This window comes from Eumetopias jubatus, unplaced genomic scaffold (genome assembly GCF_037043125.1).
Source record: "Eumetopias jubatus isolate StellerSeaLion01/CBP00866 unplaced genomic scaffold, mEumJub1_p1.0 scaffold_3, whole genome shotgun sequence".
NCBI classification, from domain to species: domain Eukaryota; kingdom Metazoa; phylum Chordata; class Mammalia; order Carnivora; family Otariidae; genus Eumetopias; species Eumetopias jubatus.
The window spans coordinates 7,199,579-7,220,448 of record NW_028274809.1 but is presented as its reverse complement, the minus strand read 5'-3'; the positions used below and the strand labels follow the sequence as shown (position 1 = coordinate 7,220,448).

The window sequence follows — 20,870 nt, the reverse complement described above, 5'->3', positions numbered from 1 at the left end:
CAAAAGTTATTTCATTATTGTTTGTAAAATTGTGGTAAGATACACATACCATAAAATCTGCCGTCGTAATCATTTTTAAACACGTGGTTCAATGGCACTAAGTACCCTCACGTTGCTGTCCCCCACGACCGTCCCCACCGGCTGTCTGCAGAACTCTTCATCTTCTGGAACTGAAACCCCACACCCATTGACCATGTGCTCATGCCCCCTCTCCCCGGCCCCTGGCAACCCCCATTCTACTCTCTGTCTCTATGAATTTGACTACAGGAATCTCAAGGAACTGGAGTCACACGGTGTTTGCCTTTTTGTGACTGGCTTGTTTCATTTAGCACAACATCCTCAAGGCTCATCCATGTTTTAAAAGCAAAAACGATTTTATCTCAACTTCTTCTGTCTCTGTGGTGACCCACAGGGCTTGGTGTCCGTGGCCAGTGAAGGCTCCCCCTGGCGGGCATGGCTGTCCTCGGGCACAGGTTGGGGGGGCCGGACAGAGATGGTGTTTTCAGCGGGGCGCAGAGATCCATGCCTTGTCCGGCTCCTGGCTGGCATCCTGGCCATGTGGCAGATGCTTGGTCAAGGTGGCTGAAGGACAGAATGAGGCCTGCCATCTCTCAGAGTGCCCCTGACCCTGCCTCTTCTTCGGCGCGGACGGAGGGTCCTTATGAGGGCTGTGGCTTGGGGTCTTCGGGCTCACTCACAGCATGCTCCTTCCCTTTCCTCTTCTTGGTCTGGGCACAGGACATCTGCCTCAAAATGGCCTTCATGAAGAGTGTGGTGCAAGTCACCAATGCCATCAAAAACATCAAGGACCTGGAGGACTTTCAATTTGCCCAAAAGATGACGCTTACTGGCATTATAATGGTAAGCTGGGTGGGGGGCTTCCTTGGTCTTGGGCGGTTTTGGGGTCTAACTGCTGGATGACTTCTCCTTGGTCAGAGGCTTTTAGAGGTCCCTCAGGGCGTCTGAGGGACAAGGGGGCTGTAGGAGTACCTGAAACCCCTCCCCGTCTTGATTCTGCTTCCATCCCACTATAGGAGTTCTGAGTACGAGATTTGTCTATCTGACAAAGGGTGTGATGGCCAGGAATCCGGTGGTGCCTGGAGGTGGCTGGTTCAGGGCTGGGGGATGGAGGTCCACTGGGTCTGCCCCTCCGTAGCCCCCGTGTTTCTCCATAGGGACGATCTAGGGGGCAGATTCGGCGGCAGGCAAGTCTGAAAGCTCTTTTTGCACAGAGCTTCAGTAAGTTCTAGAAAACGTCGACTGACTAAGGGCAAGAAGCCTTGGCAGAGGCGGATGGAGGTGTGGGCAGCCACTGCCCTTCAGCCCCAGACCCTCCCCACCCCCCTCCAATGCCGTGGTCCCTGGAAATGCTGCCCCTGCGTCGGAAGCCGACCCCAAGAGAAGCGAGGGGTGGATGAACAGGAGGCCCCGAGAAGGGAGAGAACACTCCTGCTCCCGCTCTGGGCCAGAAGCTGTCCGTGTGCCATCTCATGCTAGCTGGCCACAGCCCCGAGAAACAGGCCTTGTTTTGCATGTGATGGATCGGGCAGGGGAAGCGTTTGCCCAAGGACACACAGCAAGGAGGCAGCAGGCCTGGACGAGAAGCCCCCGGGCTGTCTGGAGCCCCCCTCCTTCCCACACCAGATTTGGCTGCCTCCCTTAAAATGCTCATGGCCAGGTGATCCTAAAAAGAGAGAATGTGGTATGGGGTGTGTCCCCCCCATAGAGGGCCAGACCCCGAGGACGCTCACTGTCCTCACTGGCGGGCTCTGGGCGGCTCGTTCACCGCCCTGCTGTGCCGGGCAGGCCACCATCAAGGCAGAAGCCACCGACAGCCTGGTTTCTCCGGTGCGGACCATGGCGATGGAGGCCCTCTCGCACCTGAGGTGAGCCGGGCCCCTGTTCCAGCCCCAAGTGTCTCCAAGGGTAGGGGCAAAGTCTGACACAACCCCTCAGTGCTCCTTGGCGGGTCGCACCTACTTTGCCTCCCCACCTCTGTAGCAGGGCTCTTGGGGGGCAGCTCTGGGGGCAGTGGGCTGCCCTAGGAGGTGGGGTCTGCTTCCACCAGGTCTTTTCCCTAATTCTCAGCCGTAGTTCAAGTTGGGCTCTTCTCCTGGGTTGGGAGGTGACTGGCAGGTGGCTGGGTTGTTCCTCGGTCCATTAGGGGATATTCTGAGCAAGAAATCACACAGTGACACTGAATAGGACAGCAGGGAGATAGCACCCTTCTAGTTGGGTTGGGCGGGGTCAAGGAATTTACTGATTGATATGGTACGGATACAGTTAATACAAAGTAATATAATACCCCAGGTTTGCCTTTCTGGAGCTGCCCATTCACTGGCAGGGAAGGGGGAAGAAGTTATGTAACACTAGTGTTTGGTGGTTGGGTGGTCTCTGGGCATTCTGCACCCGTGGGGCAGAGTTATTTGGGCTCGTAGCAGAACTACCTGTTGCATTTTTTTTTTCTTGCTCCACCAACACCCACCTCGACTCCCTCACTTCTTTTTTTCCCTGTTGCATTTTTTCCCCCCCCTGTTGCCTTAAGAGACAGCACATAGGCAGATTTTAAGTAAATTTCACAAACATCTCTTCGGGGACTTAGAGGTAAGATGAACGCATACAGAAGGAATTATAGGTCAGAGCTGAGTGTTTGTGGGTGAATAACAAGAAGAAAAATCTAAGACCAGAAAAAGTGGGGGGGCTACTAACAAGATACAATTTTGTCGATATGACAGGGGCGATCGGAAGGTTTTGGCATCTGACACAAAATAGCAGGATTTGGGTAGGAGCTAGAAGCTCCCGGCTGGGCAAAATATAGGACCTCTTTGAGGGGGCAGGAATTTAAAGTTAAGCAGAACGGTGGCTCCCAATCTTGGAGGCACGACAGAGCCAACCGGGGACCTGTGAATAATACCGGTACCCTGGCTCCAACCCAGACCTTTAAATAAGGATCCCTGGAGCCTGGACGTGGCCCTTGGGCACCTCGGACCTTCTGTAGGTGATGCTAGTATGCACCTAGGCTTGAGAACTATTGCTGAAGAGGTAGGAGAAGAATGAGCTAGCATGCACCAAGTACCACCCCTGAGAGTTCACTAAAGCTCAGACGGCTGGGCTCCATTCGGACTTTTTGATTCAGTAGCTCTGAGGTAGGGCCAGAGAGTTTGCATTTCTAAGAAGCTCCAAGGTGGTATGGTCCTGCTGATGCAGGTATTACACTTGAAAATGCTTGGGCCAGGGCCAGCCTGGGAAGCGGAGTCTATGGTTATAGCCAGGGAGGAGCAATGGAAAGTTTCTGAGAAGGAGAGGGACAGGCTCCGAGCAGGCAGCAAGTGGGAGAGCTGACCTTGGGCCCCTGGCTCTCCCCATCCATCACAGACCCAGTCACTGGATACTGGGGGCTGGGTGGACCCAGCCCCCCTGGGGAAGGATGCAGGCCTGCACCCCCAGCCAGGGAAGCTGGCCTCTCCCTCCCTCCCGGGGCAGTGGGGTAGTAGGGTCTCAGTTCCCCTCTGACCTCTCCTCTTGTCACTTCTTTCCTTAGCAATCTGAAGCCTTTCTACTCCACAGAGGAAAACAATGAACTGATGGATATCAGTATTCGTTCTGTAATTTCTCTCCAGCCCCCAGCAGAGGACAATGAGTCCATTCAGGTAGGTCCCTCGGGGCCACCTCATTTTCTGGGTCAGGACTTCGAAGTTTACAACAACTTGGGCAGTGCTGAGAGCCCACCATCCTGAACCGCCTGTGAGTGGTTAAAGGCAGCAAAGTGCAGTAGGCCCTATTAGTTAGTATAAGGTGATGCTAACTGCTGTAACAGCTAGACCCTCAAGTCTCCATGATCTAACAGGAAGAAAGTTTATTTCTCACTCAAGTGAAGTCCAGTTGGTGGTGGGGGTGGAGATGGAGCTGCTGCAGGCAGTTATTTGGGAACCAGGCTGACAGAGGCCCCACTATCTTCAGTGCGTGGCCGTAGGTCCCTTGTGGGTACTGACATCCAGCCTGGAGAGGAAGGGCAAGAGTATGGAGGATTTATGAGCCACTCTGCCCACCTTTCATTGGCCAGAACTCAGTCACATGGTATGACTAGAGGCAAGGGGTGCTGGGAAATGTAGTTCCTGACTGGATGGCTGTTTCCCAGCAACAATGTGGAGGAGAATGACAGACCTTTTGTGGACAGGTAGCCCTGAGGTCCTGGTCCCGGATGAGGAGTCAGAAGAACTGGGCTGTGGGGGTTCAGTTTCCTCCTTTGTAAAATGGGTTCTTCTTCAGAGGTTGTCTCATATGTCACATGAGACTCTGGGTATAAATGACCCAGTCTGAGCAGAAGTAAAGGGATGATTTTCAGACCACTCATACTTCTCAGCCCTGGCATGGATCCTTGCAGAGTCCTGGTGGGTGACTGTGCACAACCCCTCATTGCTGCCCAGTGCTCTCCTCTCTTGGCCATAGACCCTGTATGCGAATGCGAAGCATGCCCTGGAGCAGCTGATGGAGAGCCTTATGCAGAGGCAGCTGGACCCCAAGGGGCTGCAGGAGATGGTACATGTGAGTTCCTTGGTGGAGGGCTAGGAGCTAGGGATGGCCACCCCTCCCAGAAGGCTGGCCTGAGGGCCAGAGTCTATGGAAAACTGGGGAATGTGTTAAGATTGCGTTAGTAATTTTATTTTGGTAAAATTTCAGATTTGCTGAAAAGTTGCAAGAACAGTATGAAGAACTCCTGTATACCCTTCACCCAGATTCACAGTTCTTAATAGGTTGTCACATTTTCTTTTCCTCTCTTTCTCTTCCCTTCTCTTTCTTGTTTTACACACACACACACACACACACACACACACACACCTTGAACCATGGAGAGTTAGTTGCAGACATCAAGAACAAGAACACAGGGCGCCTGGGTGGCTCAGTTGGTTAAGCGACTGCCTTCGGCTCAGGTCATGATCCTGGAGTCCCGGGATCGAGTCCCGCATCGGGCTCCTTGCTCGGCGGGGAGTCTGCTTCTCCCTCTGACCCTCTTCCCTCTCGTGCTCTCTATCTCTCATTCTCTCTCTCTCTCAAATAAATAAATAAAAAATCTTTAAAAAAAAAAAAAGAACAAGAACACAACAGTACAGTGATCAAAATCAGGGAACTGTAATGTCGATACAATGCTGTATTTTAATCTATGGCCAATATTCAAATTTCATGAATTGTCCCAATAATATCCTTTATAGCTATTTTCCCCAATTCGGGGTCTAAACTGGATTACACAGTGCATTTACTTGCCACGTCTCTTTAATCTCCTTTAATCTGGAACAATTCCTCAGTCTTCCTTTATTTTCCATAATCTTGGCATTTTTGAAAGGTATTGGCTAGTTTGTTTTTTTTTAATTGGGTTGTTTGCTTTCTTATTATTGGGTTTTCGGAGGTTTTATATATTCTGAATACAAGTCCTTATCAGATATGTGATTTACAAATCTTTCCCCACAGTCTGTGACTTGTGTTTTCATTGATCTCACAGTGTCTTTTGAAAAACAGAAGTTTTAAAATGTGGACGAAGTCTAATTTACCATTCATTTTCTTTTATGGATCGTGGTGTTGATATTCTATCTAAGAAATCTGTGCCTGACCTAAGGTCACAAAGATTTTCTTTTAGGAGGTTGTAGTTTCAGGTTTCACAAGGAAGTCTAGGGTACATTTTGAGTTAAGTTTTGTATGAGTTGTGAGGTATGGAGCAAATTTTGTTTGTTTGTGCACAACCAGTTGTTCGAGAGAATTTTCTCCATTGAATTATCTTTGCGTCTTTGTCAAAAATCAATTGACCATGTATGTGTGGGTCTGCCTCTGGCACCTCTTCTGCTCCACTGCTGTATTTGTCTATCTTTACACCGATGTCATCCTGTCTTGATTACTGTAACATTATAATAAGTCTTGTGATCAGGAGTAGGTAGTATGAGTCCACTGACTTTGTTTTTTGCTGCTGTATCCCACAAATATTCATATGTGTTGTGTTCTCATTTTGTTTCAGTTCAAAATACATCTTATTTTCTCTTCTGATTTCTTCTTGGACGCTTGGGTTATTTAGAACATCCCAAATGTTTGAAGATTTTCCAGAGATCTTCCTGTTTTTGAGTCCCGTTTTAAATCCATCGTGGTCTGAGGACACACTTTGTATACTTATATCCTTTTAAATCAACCCAGGCTTACTTTATTGCACAGAATGGTCTATCTTGGAGCATGTTCTTTGCGCACCTGTGTACTGTGTCCGGTGGAGTGTTCCTAAATATCAGGAAGCTGGTTGGTAGTGCTGTTCAGGTTTTCCCTGTCCTTCCTGACTTTCTGTCTTCTTGTTCTATCAGTTTCTAAGAACGGGGTACTGAAATCTCTGACTCTCCCCATGGACTTGTTTCTTTCTCTTTCAGTTGTGGTAGTTTTGCTTCATGTATTGTTAAGCTCTGTTACTGTGTGCATGAACATCTAGGCCCTGGAGTGCAAGGCGGGTTATGCTCTTGGACTTTGACCTGCAGGCAAACATTTGGAGTAGGGCCAAACACATCTGCCAAGTGCCATCTTGGTGAGGACAGTGGGGATACCCTCTCTGCCCACAGCCTCATCTCCCTCATGGGGGTGCCTGGAAAGAGAACCAGAAGTGTCTAGAGCTAACCAACACCTCTGAAAGTCAGACTCCGAGTGGAGAGACGAGGTGGGCAATGGCTGGCTGGGAAAGGCTTGCCTTGGGATTTTAATGGCCCCTTCTGTGTTCTGGGCTCTACCCGTAGCTCCTGGAAAAGTGGATCTTGTCGGAGAAAGAAGGGGAGCGGGAGAAGGCCATGAAACTCCATCTCCATCTCATGCAGATCTATGTGCAAAGCATCGGTGTCTGTGTGAGTCCCCGAGCACCCAATCCCCCAGCCGGCTGCTCTGGCATCCACAGAAAAGTTCCTGTCTCTATTCATGAGAAGAGGGAACACTTTTGAAATCAAGTTCTGCTCCCTGCAGAGTCCCTTGGGAAGAGGCTGTCTTGTTTGGGAATGGCAGAGGAGGCCCTACGAGGAGCTAACCCTGAGGCTCTGTGGGTGCCAAGAGAGGGGTGGACCATGGCTCAGCATGGATCCAGGTTTGGTGGGGCCTGAGGCTCATACAGCGGTGAGGGCCCTCTTTTAAGAAAAAGAACACACACTTACGAATATCACATTGGTTAGGAAAGGGAATATCTACTTAGAAAATAAACCCCTACGTAATCACAAACTTTACAGAGCTTGACAAGTACCACGAACATCACGAAATCTGGAAAAACAATGAGGTGTTTTTGTTGATTAACTCTCTGACCTGGCTCAATGAGACCGCTCTTTGTACATTTGTTGGCCTCATGCTCTTTGATGGCTTGGCCTTCAGTGATGGCGTTGGGAGAATGGTGTCCCTGGGGCACGGGGCCTGGGGTGTGGGCACGGCCTCAGGCCGGGGGACTGGTGCCTGGTGAGAACAAGATGGACAGCACCCCTGGTGGTCTGGGAGCACCATTCAGGTGGAGGCCCGGGCCCAGCAAAGCAAGGCCAGAGCCTAGCCTCATGCTAGGTTTGGAGCCAGATCCTGTGCAGAATGCATTGTCTGGAGTCTCTGACACAATTCTCAACATCTCCTGGAAGAGGAAACACCGTGAATTATCTCCCCTTTATGAATGAGGAACATAAGGGCACAAGGCTCTGCACCCTGCCCAGGTCACACAGCTAGTGAGTGGGGGAGGCCAGATTTGAACCCAGGGCTCAGTTACAGGAACAAGGCAGGTGCCCTGATACACAGCCTGGGCCTGAGGCCAGAGGGGCAAGCCCTGAGCCAACCTCCCCGGATCCTGGCTGCTGAGGCTCCAGGGGCGCTGCTGGGGTGTTTTCCAGCGGGGCTCACTCTCTCTGGCTGCCTGTTACGCTGCCCCCGGGCAGCGCCAAGTGTGCGTGAGCAGACAGAGGGTGTGAGCCTTGAGGTCTCCTGTCTCTCAGATCCACCTGAAGCTGGGGCAGTTTGGCTCGCTGGTGGGACTCGTCGCCCCTTGTACCTGTGACTCCCATAGAAGAACACGCATGGCCTCCATGGGTGTCCTGTCCGGCCTGCTGGATCTTCATGGTATGGGGAGGGCGAGACATCAGGACGTCAAGGTTGGGAGGGAGGTCTGAGAGCAGGGGAGTTAGCTGTGGGGCCATCCTGGGGGAGCATGGATTCTGGCTGAGTGGTGGAGAGGGTGCAGAGCTCGCTCAGAGGCCGTGGAAGTTTCCAGAAGGAGAGGCTCACTGGTTTGGCACACAACTCATTGAGGGCATGTCCTGGGTACTAAGGGGCCTCACCGGGAAAAGATCAGCTCACAGATACCAAGGACACAGCAGAAGTGACCAGAGATGAGCTCAGGGGTGAATGCAGGGTGGTGAGCTTCAAAGGGGGAGACTTCGTCTCTGGCTTGGTGGCTGGTAGCCTCCCAGAGCTGTGTGTAGAGGTGGTTGGGGGGGGGGGTAGGACAATGAAAACCAAAGCAAGAAGGGATGGGATGTCCAGACACTGAAGGGTGGTCCGGGCCTGTGGAGCCGGGGAGCCCTGTGGGCCAGGCCAGGAGGCCACCCTGATGTGGCCTATAGATGGGCCCTTTGTCCTTCTGATTGTTTATTTTCCCAACAGCAAGCCAGACCTGCTCCTCATGGGGCCCTTCCAAGGAGTTGGAGCTTGCAAAATGTAAGGAGGATCTCCAGGGCTTGGATGTGGAGAAGATTTTTAGTGCATCTTCCAGAATCGCCAAGGTGATGAGCTGGGAATGTGGTGTGGGCTCCTGGGCTGGACTCTGGTGCTTGGACCATCTCTGGGGTGTGGGACCTTGTTTAGCCTGGCCAGGCAGCCTTCCCCTTCCTCCCAAGGCCGCAGTTCCCATGGCTTTTGGCCCAGCTCATGCCCTCTGTACCTAAATGGCTTGCAATGTATAAGATCCCCACTGCGGTGCCTGGCACATAGTAGGTACTTACCCGCCTACCTTGTCTCCATCCCTATGGCGTGCTGCACTTGGGGTAGAGGGCCCCATGGAGAATTAAACATAGAGCCTCGCACAGAGGTGTCAGCACATGGGCACACTGATGGCTGAATGCCCAGAGCCACCCGAGCTCTGCAGAGGGGCCGAGTCACTTCTGCCTTGGGGGGCAGAGGCAGCTTTCTGGAGCAGGGGGGCTTAGGGGTGGCAGGAGGAGGTTGCAGGGTGTCAGGGCTCAGGGCGCACCCTGAGACAGGATGGGGAACATTTGGGTGGAGCTTCCTGAGCGGGGTTCAGGTGGGGCGGGTGGTGTCAGGTAAGTGAGGTGTGGGAGAAGTTGGGGGCACATGCCAGAAGCCTTGGAAAGCTGGGCTGAGCTTTGAGTCTTTGAGGTAGAGGAGTAACATCCCGAGAAGGTCGGCGATTGGGTGGGGCAGGGAGGCGGGGAGGAGGCCCCGGCAATGGTTTGAGAGAGGATGGGGGGCTGGGCTGGGGCCGTGGTGTTGGGCAGAAGTGGGGGGGATGTCAGTGGTGGCAACTTGGTTGTTGGACCCCAGGAGTGGTCTGCTCTGGTCCTAGGTGGCTTGCATGCAATTTAACTGCGATGAGGTGGTCTCGCTCATCCGGAAGCTCTGTGAGAACATCGGGGCCCTGGACCTACAGCATGATAAGGCCTCCGTCACCTGGATAGGCACCTTCCTCCAGATGCGGGCCAAGGAACTGGAGGACAAGGTGGCAGAGCCGTGGCTGGGCCACTTAGGGCCTGGGGCTGTCCACTATACCCAGGCTAGAGGGACAAGCAAGGGCCCAGCTACGCTTGCTGAGGTCTCCCCAAACCCTTGCTTGTAAAGAGGAGGTGGAAGTAGAGTTCTAGAATGAGAAAGAAACAAGGTGAAGGTAGCCCAGTTAGTAGGTGGACAGTGGCCTAGAGGCCCGTGGCTCGCTCTCCTGGAGCGTACTGCCTTCTACACAGAAAACCTGATCAAATCCAGGAAGAGACCAAATGATGCGCTGGCGGTTTAGCCTCCCCATCATCCAGTTGGGGAAGGGGCCCTGGAGGAGGGGTGTGCAGTGGGCAAGGGCAGAGGGCCATGGGGGTCCAGTCTGTGCCGGTGATGCCCGCCCCTCCCCAGGTGGATGAGATCCTGGGCGCCATCCTGGTCCAGCTGCCTGTGGTGGATCACCTGGAGGTGCGGCGTCTCCTCATTGAGGGCATCCTCCTGCTGGCGCACTACCACCAGGAGACTGTCCTCACGTCGCTCCTGAGGCAGCCCCTGCCCATGGAGAGGTGGGTGCCCTGGACAGGGAGTCACAGCCCCCTTTGCACCCCAGACCAGGCCCACCTCACCACCATGGACGTGTCCCAGAGGACAGGGCCCTCGAGCAGTGCCAGGTCTGAAGCTGGGATGGGTCCAAGCCTCTCCCTGCATCTCCTGTGGGAGGTACAGCCTCTGGGAACCACGGACCCAGAGCCCCAGCGTCTCAGTTCCGTCCTCTGGAGCTGGAGTCCAGATCCCGTAGCTTCTCACGAGTCCTGGTCATCCCTTCGGGACTCTGCCCGCAGCAGCCCTTTCATTCCCTGCAGAGGACAGAGCTCCGGGCCCTCTCCAAGTTTGGGCTTCCCCAGGATACACCCGAGGATGTGGTCACCAAGGCCTGAGCGGGCCTCTGGAGGAGCTCCACTCTGTCACTCTTTCTTTTCTTTTTCTTTCTTTCTTTCCTTTTTTTTTTTTTTTTAAGATTTTATTTACTTGTTTGACAGAGAGAGACACCGCGAGAGAGGGAACACAAGCAGGGGGAGTGGGGGAGGGAGAAGCAGGCTCCCCGCTGAGCAGGGAGCCCGATGCGGGGCTCGATCCCAGGACCCTGGGATCACGACCTGAGCCGAAGGCAGACGCTTAACGACTGAGCCACCCAGGCGCCCCTACTCTGTCCCTCTTTCCTTCCACATGCGGCGGCCCTGAGAGGGAGGTCTCACATTAAAGCAGCCTGACCCCCTGCTTCTCGGTGTTATCTGCAGACGGCTGAGTCCCTGTGGCTCTGTCCCGGTGTCACTCAGGCAGCCAGCACGACCTCACCGGCCTGGGGGAGTGTGTTTAGGATGGGACCAGGACTCACAGAAGGGGGTGGGCAGGTGTCCCCAGACCAGCCAAGGCTGCCGAGGGAAGAAAAGCCTTGAGGCTGTAGGGGGAGGGACAGGTGGTGGATGTCACTCAGCATGCTGTGACACGAACAGAGAGGCCTCAGGTCAAGGACCTCAAAGGCTGCCCTGTGTGAAACGCAAGGCTGGCTTCTCATCAGGAGTGAGGACAGGGCAGATTGCTTGATCTGGTGGGGGTTAGTGGCTTTCAGAGCAGTGCTGGGGTGGGGGACAGTGTGCAGCATGGCCTCGGTGGCCGGGTGGTGCTGGCTGTCCCTGCACTGGTTAGCTCTCGCTGTGTAACAAATTGCCCCGAGCTTGGAAGCTCAGAACAAGCCCTGTCCTCACCTCACAGGGTCCGTGGCCAGGGGTCTGGGGACGGCGGAGCTGGGGCGTTGGCTCCCCCAGGCTCGTGTGGTTATTTCTTGCTGTTGCAGGCTGAGGTCCTGCTTTCTTGCTTCCTTACACCCCAAGGGCTTCTTCATGGGAAGCGGTTGCTGGTGAGCTCATGGGCCCACCGTCCATTCAGTTCCTACCACCAGGCGTCCCGCCACATGAACCCCCAAACTCACCTCCCTGCACCTGTGCATTTGGCCTTGTGGATTCACATAGGCTGCATGCACCTCTCCTTGTTTGATTTGATCTCAGTGGACTTGCCGCTTTAGCCCTTTAGAGCCCCCCCCCCCCGCCGGCTCCCCACTCCCCTGTGCCTATGCACACGGGGCCTGTGAAGTCGCTGTCCTGGGGACCTTCCCTTCTCAGCAGAGCCACGGGCTTGGACTTGGGGATGGGGGTCTGCTTCAAACTGTCATCTGGCCCCTGACCTCTGCAGGCCCCCCTTCCTCTTGTGTGGGCTACGGAGCTGAAAGCATCTTCCTCAAAGGTGTGTCAGGAGGAGGAGGTGCTTTGTGATCAGCCAGCCGCTTAGGACCAGCCTGACAAGCTGGGTACTTGGCAGCTGTTGCTGGATGGACCTATGAAGTCATCAGATAGGAGGCCTGGTGGGGACCTCTAAGGTCATCTAGCAGTGGGGCTGTGTGTCCGAGGGCGCCGTGGCAGAGGAAGGGAGCTGAGCACGGAGTCATGGACCTGGGTTCTGGTTATGTGACCTTTGGCAACGCACTCCACCGCCCTGAGGTTCAGCCTCCAGAGTTCAACCGCTATTCAGGGGGCTGCCTGGGGGTCCAAAGAGGCTCTTACCTGCCAGGGCTCAAGGTGGGAGACCCACAGTGGCTTTGTCTCCTGTCTTTGGTTAGCCACCTGACGGAGGTGTGGCTGGCTGTGGCAGAGAATGTGCCCTTTGCCCGGACGATGCTCCACGGGCTGATGGGCCGGCTGCAGTCGAGGTTCACCCCCAGGGCCAACGCGACGTCCAAAGCTGACATCTGGCGTCTGGCCGCGGTGGATCCTCTGATGGTGAGTCACAGAGGCAGGCCCCAGGGCTCCTTGGGGGCTCTGAGTAGGAGCCCCGATACCCTACCCCTTCTCCCTGCAGACCCTGTGCACCATCCACCTTCTCATCCAGAAGATGGATATGGACGACAAGCTCTTGGACCTCTTCCCAGACCTTGTGTACACCCTCCTGCTGCAGCTCAGCAGTAGCCAGGGGCCAGAAGCTGTGTCGCCTGTCCTGAAGACATGGAGACTGGTCCACACGGGGACGCTGCCCGAGGAGATCAATCTGCAGAGGTGTTCTCGACGGTGGGGTGGGGGGGGCACGGGGTGCAAGGCAGTGGGCCTGAGCTGGACGCTGCCTCTTCAAAGTCAAGGACCCCAAGAGTGACCTCCACCACCTCCAAGAGGACTTGTGGTCCTCTCCTGGTGGAGAGAAGTTTCTGGAAGCAGATCTTACAACCCTCCCTCACATGAGTCCAGCACGGTGTGGTTTTGTTTGTTTGCAGACGCACTCCCTCATGTGATCTCCCTTAGCCCCTTAAGCTAGGCCCAGCAGGCATGGGGACCCCTGTTTCTCTAACCTGGGTGCGGCGTTTGCCCCGCGGTGGGTGCTCCCAGCGGGGCAGTTTCTCTGGGCTATAGTTGCACCTTCTTCCAGGATCACGATCAAGTCCATGCAGCTTTTGTTCAGAAGACTCAACAATGAGCAGCTGGTTCACACCCTGGAGGAGCAGGGCGTATGGGCCCTCCTGCAGAGCAGCTCCACATTCCTGCGAGGGGTGGGCCTGCTCGCCAGGTGGGCACCCAGCCTCCCAGGCCTGGGCAGTGGGACTTGCGGGGCCATCGTCTTCTTGCTGGAAGGTCTAGGTCACGGCTGAATGCCTGGCTTCTGAGGGATTGCCAAGTTGACCCATGTTCCAGACTCTGGGACGGCAGCATGTAGGGCAAAGGGAATCTTTTATTCCAACGCTTTCTGCTCCAAGACAGGAGATGTGAAGTCAGAGGCAGGGTGGGGCTCACCCAAGGCCACACGGGGCTTCCAAGCTGGGCCAGGACGGAAAGCTACTTCCTGGGTCCTGGTCACTCATGAGTGGCCCTCATTCTGGTCCCTTTTTAGAAAAAATAATGAAAAGTAGGTACTCCAGTGACACCCTGACCAAACCCCCCTGGCGAGGAGGGAGAGGCCCAGAGAGGTTAAGGGATGTGCCCTGGGGGGTGCGTGCCCGCAGAGCAGCTCTGCAAGGCAGCAGCTGAGAGGCCTTCCCCACCCCTCGGCTGCATCCCCCCTGCAGGCTGTGCATGCGGAGCGTGGAGGGGTACAGGCAGCGACTGTCGGAGCTGGTGCTCAGAGGCATGGACTCGGATGTCCTCAGCTGCCGCATCAGCAGCACGGCGGTCTGCGTGGAGGTGAGGCTTGGGGCGCAGAGGGCTGGGTGAGCTGGGGCGGGGGCTGCTTGTTACCCCCCCCCCGCCCCCAGTGCCCTGCCCTGGCTCCTCCAAGGGGCAGGAGCCCAGGCTCTGAGGGCCATCTGAGTCAAGGGGCAGGTGACTGTCCCACCCCTCGGGGGACATGAGTGATTCAGGGTGCACACTGTGGGGAAAGTGGTCCCGAGACCTGGGGTGCACAGCTAAGTGAGGCGTGCTGTGCTGAGTGCCGGCAACACCCAGGGGCCCGGATGAGGGCACCTTGGCTCTTGCCGGGATCGATGGTGCTGGGGAAGGCTTTGTGGGAAGGCCTTGAGGAGCCAACAAGGCTTTGCCAGGCGTGAAGTCCAGGGAAGGGTGGTGGTGGTGGTGACGGCCACTGGGGCCCAATGACCCTCCTGAGCAGTTGAGGCTCTTACAGGGTCCTGCCAGAAAAATATTAGGAGGAATTGTGTTGACTGCATGATTCCCAACATGCCTTAGGAGCCCAACATCCTCCTAGGGTGGGGTCGGCAAACATTTTCTATAAAGGGCTGGATAGTAAATTTCCTTTTGGGGTCACCAATTTGGTGTTTAGTTTTAGTTTGCTTTAGGTTTATTTAAAATGTGCGTATGTGTGCATGCATGCACACACACAAGCCAGAGGCGTCCCCCTTGGCCTGAGGTCCGGACACCCTGAGTGCTGGGAGCTGGTTGTGACTCTCTGAGTCCCGGAGGAGTGAAGTTCATGCCCTTGCCGAGACCCAGGGGGCCGGGCTCCTGCTCACGGGAGCTGCTATGCCAGGTTCACCGAATGAACCTATTCCTATAGGTCACGCTTACGAGGCTTTCCCCACACATTTCCTTATGAAGCCTCACAACAGCTCTGTGAGGCAGGCTCTGGTGTCAAGCCCCTTCTTGCAGGTGGGGAGGCCGAGGCTCGGAGGGGTTCTAAGTGACTGGCCAGGGGCCCCAGCTGGAGCCACGTGCTGGTCCTGAGGAGCTGGGGCTCTGGGTCCTCTCCTATTCACAGTAGACCGCTCTGTGCATTGGATCTAGTCACACGTCCGGTCCTGTGGCTGAGAAGGGGGCCCACAAGGGGCATAGCTGTCAAAAAGTTCTCTTTTCTAGTTCATGAGCGACCCGGTTCTGTACCAGGAGAAGCTGCTGAAGCCCACGGTGTGGATGCTGGAGAAGGGCGCGGACCAGGAGGACGAGGCTTTGAGGGTGCTCTCGCTGCGTGCCCTCGGCAACATGGCCCTTGGTGCCCCCAAGAAGGTGCTGCGCCCGACCCTGAGCCCAGGGGCCCGGCGTGCACGGCCCGGCGGGCTGAGGGTCTGGGGCTGGTGTGTTCTGGTCAAGCAGGGAGGTGAAGCAGGTGGAGCCTGAAGCTCCTCGCGCTCCCCCTCCCCCTGCCCCAGGTGAGGCAGTACCGGAAGCTGTTGCTCCAGAAGTGCCTGGACTCCCTGAGGGAGCCCGTGAACACCAGCGTGACCTCCGAGGGCATGGAGGCCCTGGCCAAGATCCTGGCTGAGCTCCGGGAGGGAGACATGGGGTCCTCGTTTGGCATCATCTGTGAGCATTGCAGGGCCTTCTTTGACAACGTGAGTCTTGATTACTGCCTCACTGGGCCCTGGCTCTCCGGGTTGGGGGGGGTTTCCCCAAATGCCTCCTCAGCCAATGGCTGAGCACTTCTCCCCTAAAGAAAAGGCATGCTCTGGGACAGAAGGGGTCGCAGGTTTGCCTTGGCGTCGATGCATCCGCTAGCTGATCGTGGGATCTTGTGAAAGAACACCAGAAACTCTTGCTCTAGGACTCATGGGCCCCCTCCCCCGCTCTTAGGGTGTGAGCTTCCCCTTCGAATTCCTTGCAGCCTACAGCTGCTCTTCGGGCGCCTGTGAGGTACTGGGCAGGCCCTCTGCCAGGCGGCGGTGTGCGCTCACCTCCGACTCGGCCCTCCTCTGGGGAAGAGAAGGTCACGGCTGCCAGAATGGTGCCCAGTCCCGAGAGCCCTGCAGGAGAGCCTCCACGCTGGTGGAACGATCCAGAAGCCTTGGCAGGGGCCAAGGTGGTTGGAAGGGTCCACGGAGAGCAGCTAGGGCTTTGTTGGGCTCCCTGCGTCCCGGATTTCAGGACACGTTTGTGCATCTCGGCCACAGGAGAGCGAGCTGCTGCGTTTAAAAGCCTTCGTCTTGTTCGGGAAGCTGGCGAAGGTGGTCAGGAGCTCCAAGAAGCACTTCTTCAAGGAGGAAGTGAGAAGAGCCTGGATCCCCCTCATGCTGCACTGCCAGGACCCCTGCCCGGACGCAGCCCAGGTAAGACGTGCCCTCCCCCCTCCTCCCTCCAGAGTGTCGGGGCCGCTGGCCCCCAAAAGGAGAATGTGTGAGGGGGTCTCTGCCCCGCCTCCCTTGGCCGGCCCAGTTCCCCATGCCAGGCTGGGGAGGGGGCCGTTCAGACAGCCCGCAAACCGCTCTGTGGGGGCACACGGTGTAGTTTTCTTCTCTGGTGGCTGCCTGCAGGCATCCTCTGCCCCAGCGCCCTTCTCTTCCAGTGGATTCTAGAGCTTGCCATCACTCTTGGGTGTGATGACTCGGTGACGCTTAAAGCTCACCTTAAATCCCTCCTCAGCGGCTCCCCGGGGGGCAGGCCAGTGCTGGGGCTGCTGGGGGTGGCGAGGGAGGGGTGCCCGGCCTGGCCCTGCACACCGCGGTTCTCCTCCCGACGGAGGCCCATCTCCTCTGCTGTTTGAGCTCCTCCCCCAGCTCCCACCTGTCCGATGGCTGCCCCTCACCCCGTGCGGGCCCCTGACCCTGACGTCTGTCTTCTCTCTCCCCGTCTTCCTGGGGGGACTGGGGAGGGACACGGGGAGGGGGCTGAGATTAGGGGCTGTTCTGCCGCCTCCCAGTGAGCTGTGGGGTACTCAGCAGCTCGTGCTCAGCTAGCGCCTCGGTCTCCGGTTCTGGGGTCCCACGAATCCTGCGGGTGTCCACGTGGGGCGGGGTGGGACGGTGGCACCCGTAGGTTGGTGAGGGCATCCCTCCCGACTCCCGCCGGGCTCCTGACCCCAACATCCTGGAGGGGCGGGTCCCAGGCAGGGCTGCTGAGGGCACCGAGGTGCTGGCTGAGGGCGCAAGTGGGCTACATCTGCCCCCAAGGGGTCTTTCGTAAATGCACACACAGCCACTATATAAGCTGGCAGGGCTCCGGTCCCAGGTACCCTTCTGTGGCTTCCTGAAGGTTCTCCAGGGCTGCCCTCTGGCCTATCGGTGGAACGTCAGCCCTGCCATGTGAGCCCCCTTGGTCTGCCTGACGCCCTCCCTCCATCCTCGGCCCGGTGTCCCTCCAGGCTTGCATGGCCACCATGTTTCAGTGTGTGCACTTCTGGGGCTGGAAGGCCCTGGAGAGCAGCTCGGGCCGAAGGGACAGCAGTGCGGCTGATGAGATGACCGTGTTCCAGACAACGCTGTGCTCCATCTTGGTGAGGAAGCTGAGGGCCATGGGCCTGTTGGAGGTTGGCCGCTCTGGGGCTTGGGGTTTAGGGTCGCGGCTGCCGTAGACTTCCGACCCTGTGCTCACCTTCTGGACGTGAAGCATCAAGACCAGCACCTTCCAACAGAGCCACAATGCAAGCCACATACCCGTACATTTTCTGGCCGCTACGTTAAGAAAAGTGAAAGAGCTGAAACCAAACTGAATAATAGATTTGACTCAACCCGGTGGATCCAAACCATTGTCATTTCAAAATGTAATCAATGTACAAATTATTGGTGTGATATTTTACATTTTTGAGTTCCTGTCATCAAAATGCAGGAGGCTCTTCATACTTAGTTCAGACTAGTCACATTTCAAGTGCTCAAGGGCCATATGTGGCCAGCGGCCATGGTATTGGACAGCCACGCCATTTGCAGACAATATCATCTCTCCTCTGGTCAGACGGAATGTAACAGGAGTCTGAAGGTCCTTAAGTTGTCCAGCTACTAATTTGCTGTGTGGTGCTGGGATGAGCACTTGCCCTTTCTGGGCAGACCCTCCCACATCAGACAGATGGGAACACACTCTGTGAGTAGCCGATCTCTAGGACCTCATCCTCCATGGCTCTGTCCATCCTTTGTCTTTTGCAGACTCAGAAAAAACCTGCTGTGCTCTATAGCTTCTTGCTAGAAACAATGACCTACGTTAATAGTAACTTGCCAAGGATCAGAATTTCTGCCTGCAACCTGGCAGGTGAGTGGGGATGTCTCCTGATGCGGGAGGGACATTGAGGGCCAGCCCCGGACCTGGAGTGGGAGGGGGACAGGCAGCAGGGTAGGGGCCAGACTCAGTGGAAGTTCGCTTCTCTGCGTCCTCTCCCACTTTGCTTCACACCTGCCTGATTCTCAATTAGGCATCTTCAGTGGAGTCCTAAACAGTTATCTCAAAAGGTAAAACAGACTGTCTCGCTGACCTAATATTTGTGTGATGAGCATTTCGCTGGCTCTCATTTTAGGAATTATTATGAAGCAGATGTCTGCACATCATCTGAGAAAACTGGACTTTCCGACATTAAGGAATTGTAAGTAGTAGAGGCTCACTCATACCGAGCCCACTAACCTCATTTGGGGAGCTTAGAGAAACCGCCAGGGGAAGAGCCAGCCGACCCTTCCTTGTGTAATCGGGGCACGGAAGGACGCATGGGCCTGCAGAGGGCTTTCCAGGAAGACAGCTCTTTGGGCGTGGAGTCCTTTCGTGCCCCGTGCCTCCGGCCCGCCTCCCCATCATAAATATTTACGAAACGTTTCCACCCTGATTCCTTCCACTGATCCCCACGGCGCTCGGGTTCTGTGGGTGATCTTTCTGTCCCTGGTAGAGGAGAAGTAGTGGAAGCTCGGATGGGGGGATGTGTGTACAGACACAGCTCCACCTGCCATCCTCTGCCTGCAGACACGGGGTTCCCCTCTGCAGCCCACGTGAGCCCCGTGCTGCACAGGTGGCTGGGGGCAGGGGGGCAAGGCCTCCCACCAGCTCAGCCGCGCAGGGGGGAGGGCGCTGCCACGCCAGGCCCTGATTCTCTCCTCTGCGCTCACTCTCAGCTCTCCAGGAGCTGCAGCTCGACTTGGATCCTGGGGTCCGCAAGGCGGCCCTGGAGACTCTCAAAATCTTGGATACATGTAGCCAGCACCCGCTTTTGGCTTCCTCCGGAGGACTTTGCTAGATGGTTCGAATGTAAAGTGTAAACTGCCTCCTCCGAGTGCCAAACCAAAGCCGCACCGCAGCAAGGCAAAACATTTTTAATTTAGTTTGTTAAGAAAAGCATTGTTCTAAAATAATCAGCATCCCTTTCTTTCCTCCCCTTGAAATAAACCTCCGTTGCCATTGGGAGTGCAGATTTCTGACTCTAAGGTGACAACACGCCAGAGCCAAGACAGTGGGGCAGAGGGAGAATTTGGACCCAATGCTTCCCCGGAGTGTGCGTGTGTCCAACAGCCCCCTCAGCCCAGAGGGTCTGAATCCACCTTGGTGCAGTCCGCTGCGGGCATCGTGCCAGACGGTGAGGGGAGGCAGGCGGCTGTCCAGCCTCGGCCCTCCAGGGCCCCACCCTTGAAGGGAAAAGAGGTGTCTGCTGCCAGGGACTGTGATAGGCATCCGAGTAAGGAGGGCGGCAGCCAGGGTGCAGGGGTGGGGGGGTGGCGGCGGAGGAAAGAGCTATGGGACATACAAGCAGGTGTTCTCCCCTTGGTGCCCAAGCAGAACATCTCCAGATGGTTCCTAGACCTAATTTGAAAAGCAAAGATGCAAGACAATAGAGTATTTTTAATCCTGAGACTTGTCTGGTTTTCTCTAAAAAGTTAACAGCAGATGCCAGAAAAAACGAAAGGGTTAAGCTATCTGACTCAGTTAAAATATAACTTCTGTACAGTAAGATGCCATAAAGTTAAAGGACATGTCACAGATGGAAGAAGTTACTTGCAATTTATACAAAACTACATTGGTTTGTATAATCAACTTGGCATCCAGGATATACCCAGATCAGAAAAAACAAGGCCAATGAGAGAGAGAGTCCTGAGAGGACACTTGAAGTCAGTACCCCAGAAATGCAACCTGCAATACGTTTCACACCTCCGCCCCCCACCCTCCGCCGCCCTCCCCAGAGTGGCGCCCACTTGTGGCAGTAATGTGGGAAAGGGGCTCTCTTCTATTACTGGACAGAGCACTAACTGAATAGCCATTTGGGAAAGCGATTTGGCAATAATTAGAGAAGTTGAAGACACACCTATCCACGACCAGCTCACCTCCAGATGTATGCCACAGGTAAACCCACGTATGCACTCAAGGGTCGTGGCTGCACGCGTCCTTAGCAGCAGACCCAGCAGGACCGTGGAGACCAGCTACCTAGACTCTTGGAAAACAAGACACCCACACCCATCAGCTCCTGTCCAGTGCAAACACCTTGTGGTGAAGCCAAGTTGCAGAATACGTGCAGTACTAAACTGTGCATGTTAAAAATACAGACCATCCCACATACAGTCTATGGCGTCCTTTATTGGCAGATCCTATAAATTACCCAAGACCCATGCCTGAGCTCATCTACCTTGCCTTCTTCCACTGGATGACACCCAAACCCCTGACATTCCAGCAGTGAGGCCTGGCTGGGCCAGAGAACAGTAGCATAAGCCCGCTGGGTAGGAGGTGGGAGGTGGGGGGGGGCTGGGGGGGCGGTGGGGGTATGAGCAAGTGCTTCGTCAGGGACGCCGTGTGGCTGCAAGGTTTGGGACCATCCCAGGACTGTCTGACTACAGCACGTTTTTAGCCAAAAACATTAAGATGTTAGGAATTACTTTTCAGGGGTGAGTTAATGTTTCAATTTTCTACTGCTAATATGGAAGAGACCAAGTCCCTGCTTCTGAATTCAAACCTTAAACCATCATATCTGGGGCTTACACGGGTTTTAGAGCAAACACGGTTCTCTAACAAATG

The 20,870-nt window shown here is 55.4% G+C and overlaps 1 protein-coding gene across 1 annotated transcript in view; it reads left to right on the top strand.

Moving 5' to 3' along the window:
* MROH2A (maestro heat like repeat family member 2A) overlaps nt 1–19,107 on the top strand; it is a 42,619-nt gene extending 23,512 nt beyond the window's left edge. Inside the window, exons 24-43 of the mRNA XM_088021946.1 lie at nt 739–861; nt 1,807–1,886; nt 3,542–3,650; nt 4,450–4,545; nt 6,756–6,860; nt 7,971–8,094; nt 8,638–8,756; nt 9,557–9,709; nt 10,111–10,265; nt 12,374–12,533; nt 12,613–12,806; nt 13,171–13,308; nt 13,805–13,919; nt 15,048–15,194; nt 15,338–15,520; nt 16,076–16,231; nt 17,263–17,394; nt 18,038–18,140; nt 18,403–18,468; nt 18,986–19,107. Of these exons, the coding sequence (XP_087878072.1) occupies nt 739–861; nt 1,807–1,886; nt 3,542–3,650; nt 4,450–4,545; nt 6,756–6,860; nt 7,971–8,094; nt 8,638–8,756; nt 9,557–9,709; nt 10,111–10,265; nt 12,374–12,533; nt 12,613–12,806; nt 13,171–13,308; nt 13,805–13,919; nt 15,048–15,194; nt 15,338–15,520; nt 16,076–16,231; nt 17,263–17,394; nt 18,038–18,140; nt 18,403–18,468; nt 18,986–19,107 (2,580 nt within the window). The remainder of the gene's footprint in view (nt 1–738; nt 862–1,806; nt 1,887–3,541; nt 3,651–4,449; nt 4,546–6,755; nt 6,861–7,970; nt 8,095–8,637; nt 8,757–9,556; nt 9,710–10,110; nt 10,266–12,373; nt 12,534–12,612; nt 12,807–13,170; nt 13,309–13,804; nt 13,920–15,047; nt 15,195–15,337; nt 15,521–16,075; nt 16,232–17,262; nt 17,395–18,037; nt 18,141–18,402; nt 18,469–18,985) is intronic.
* The last annotated feature ends 1,763 nt before the right edge of the window (nt 19,108–20,870 follow it).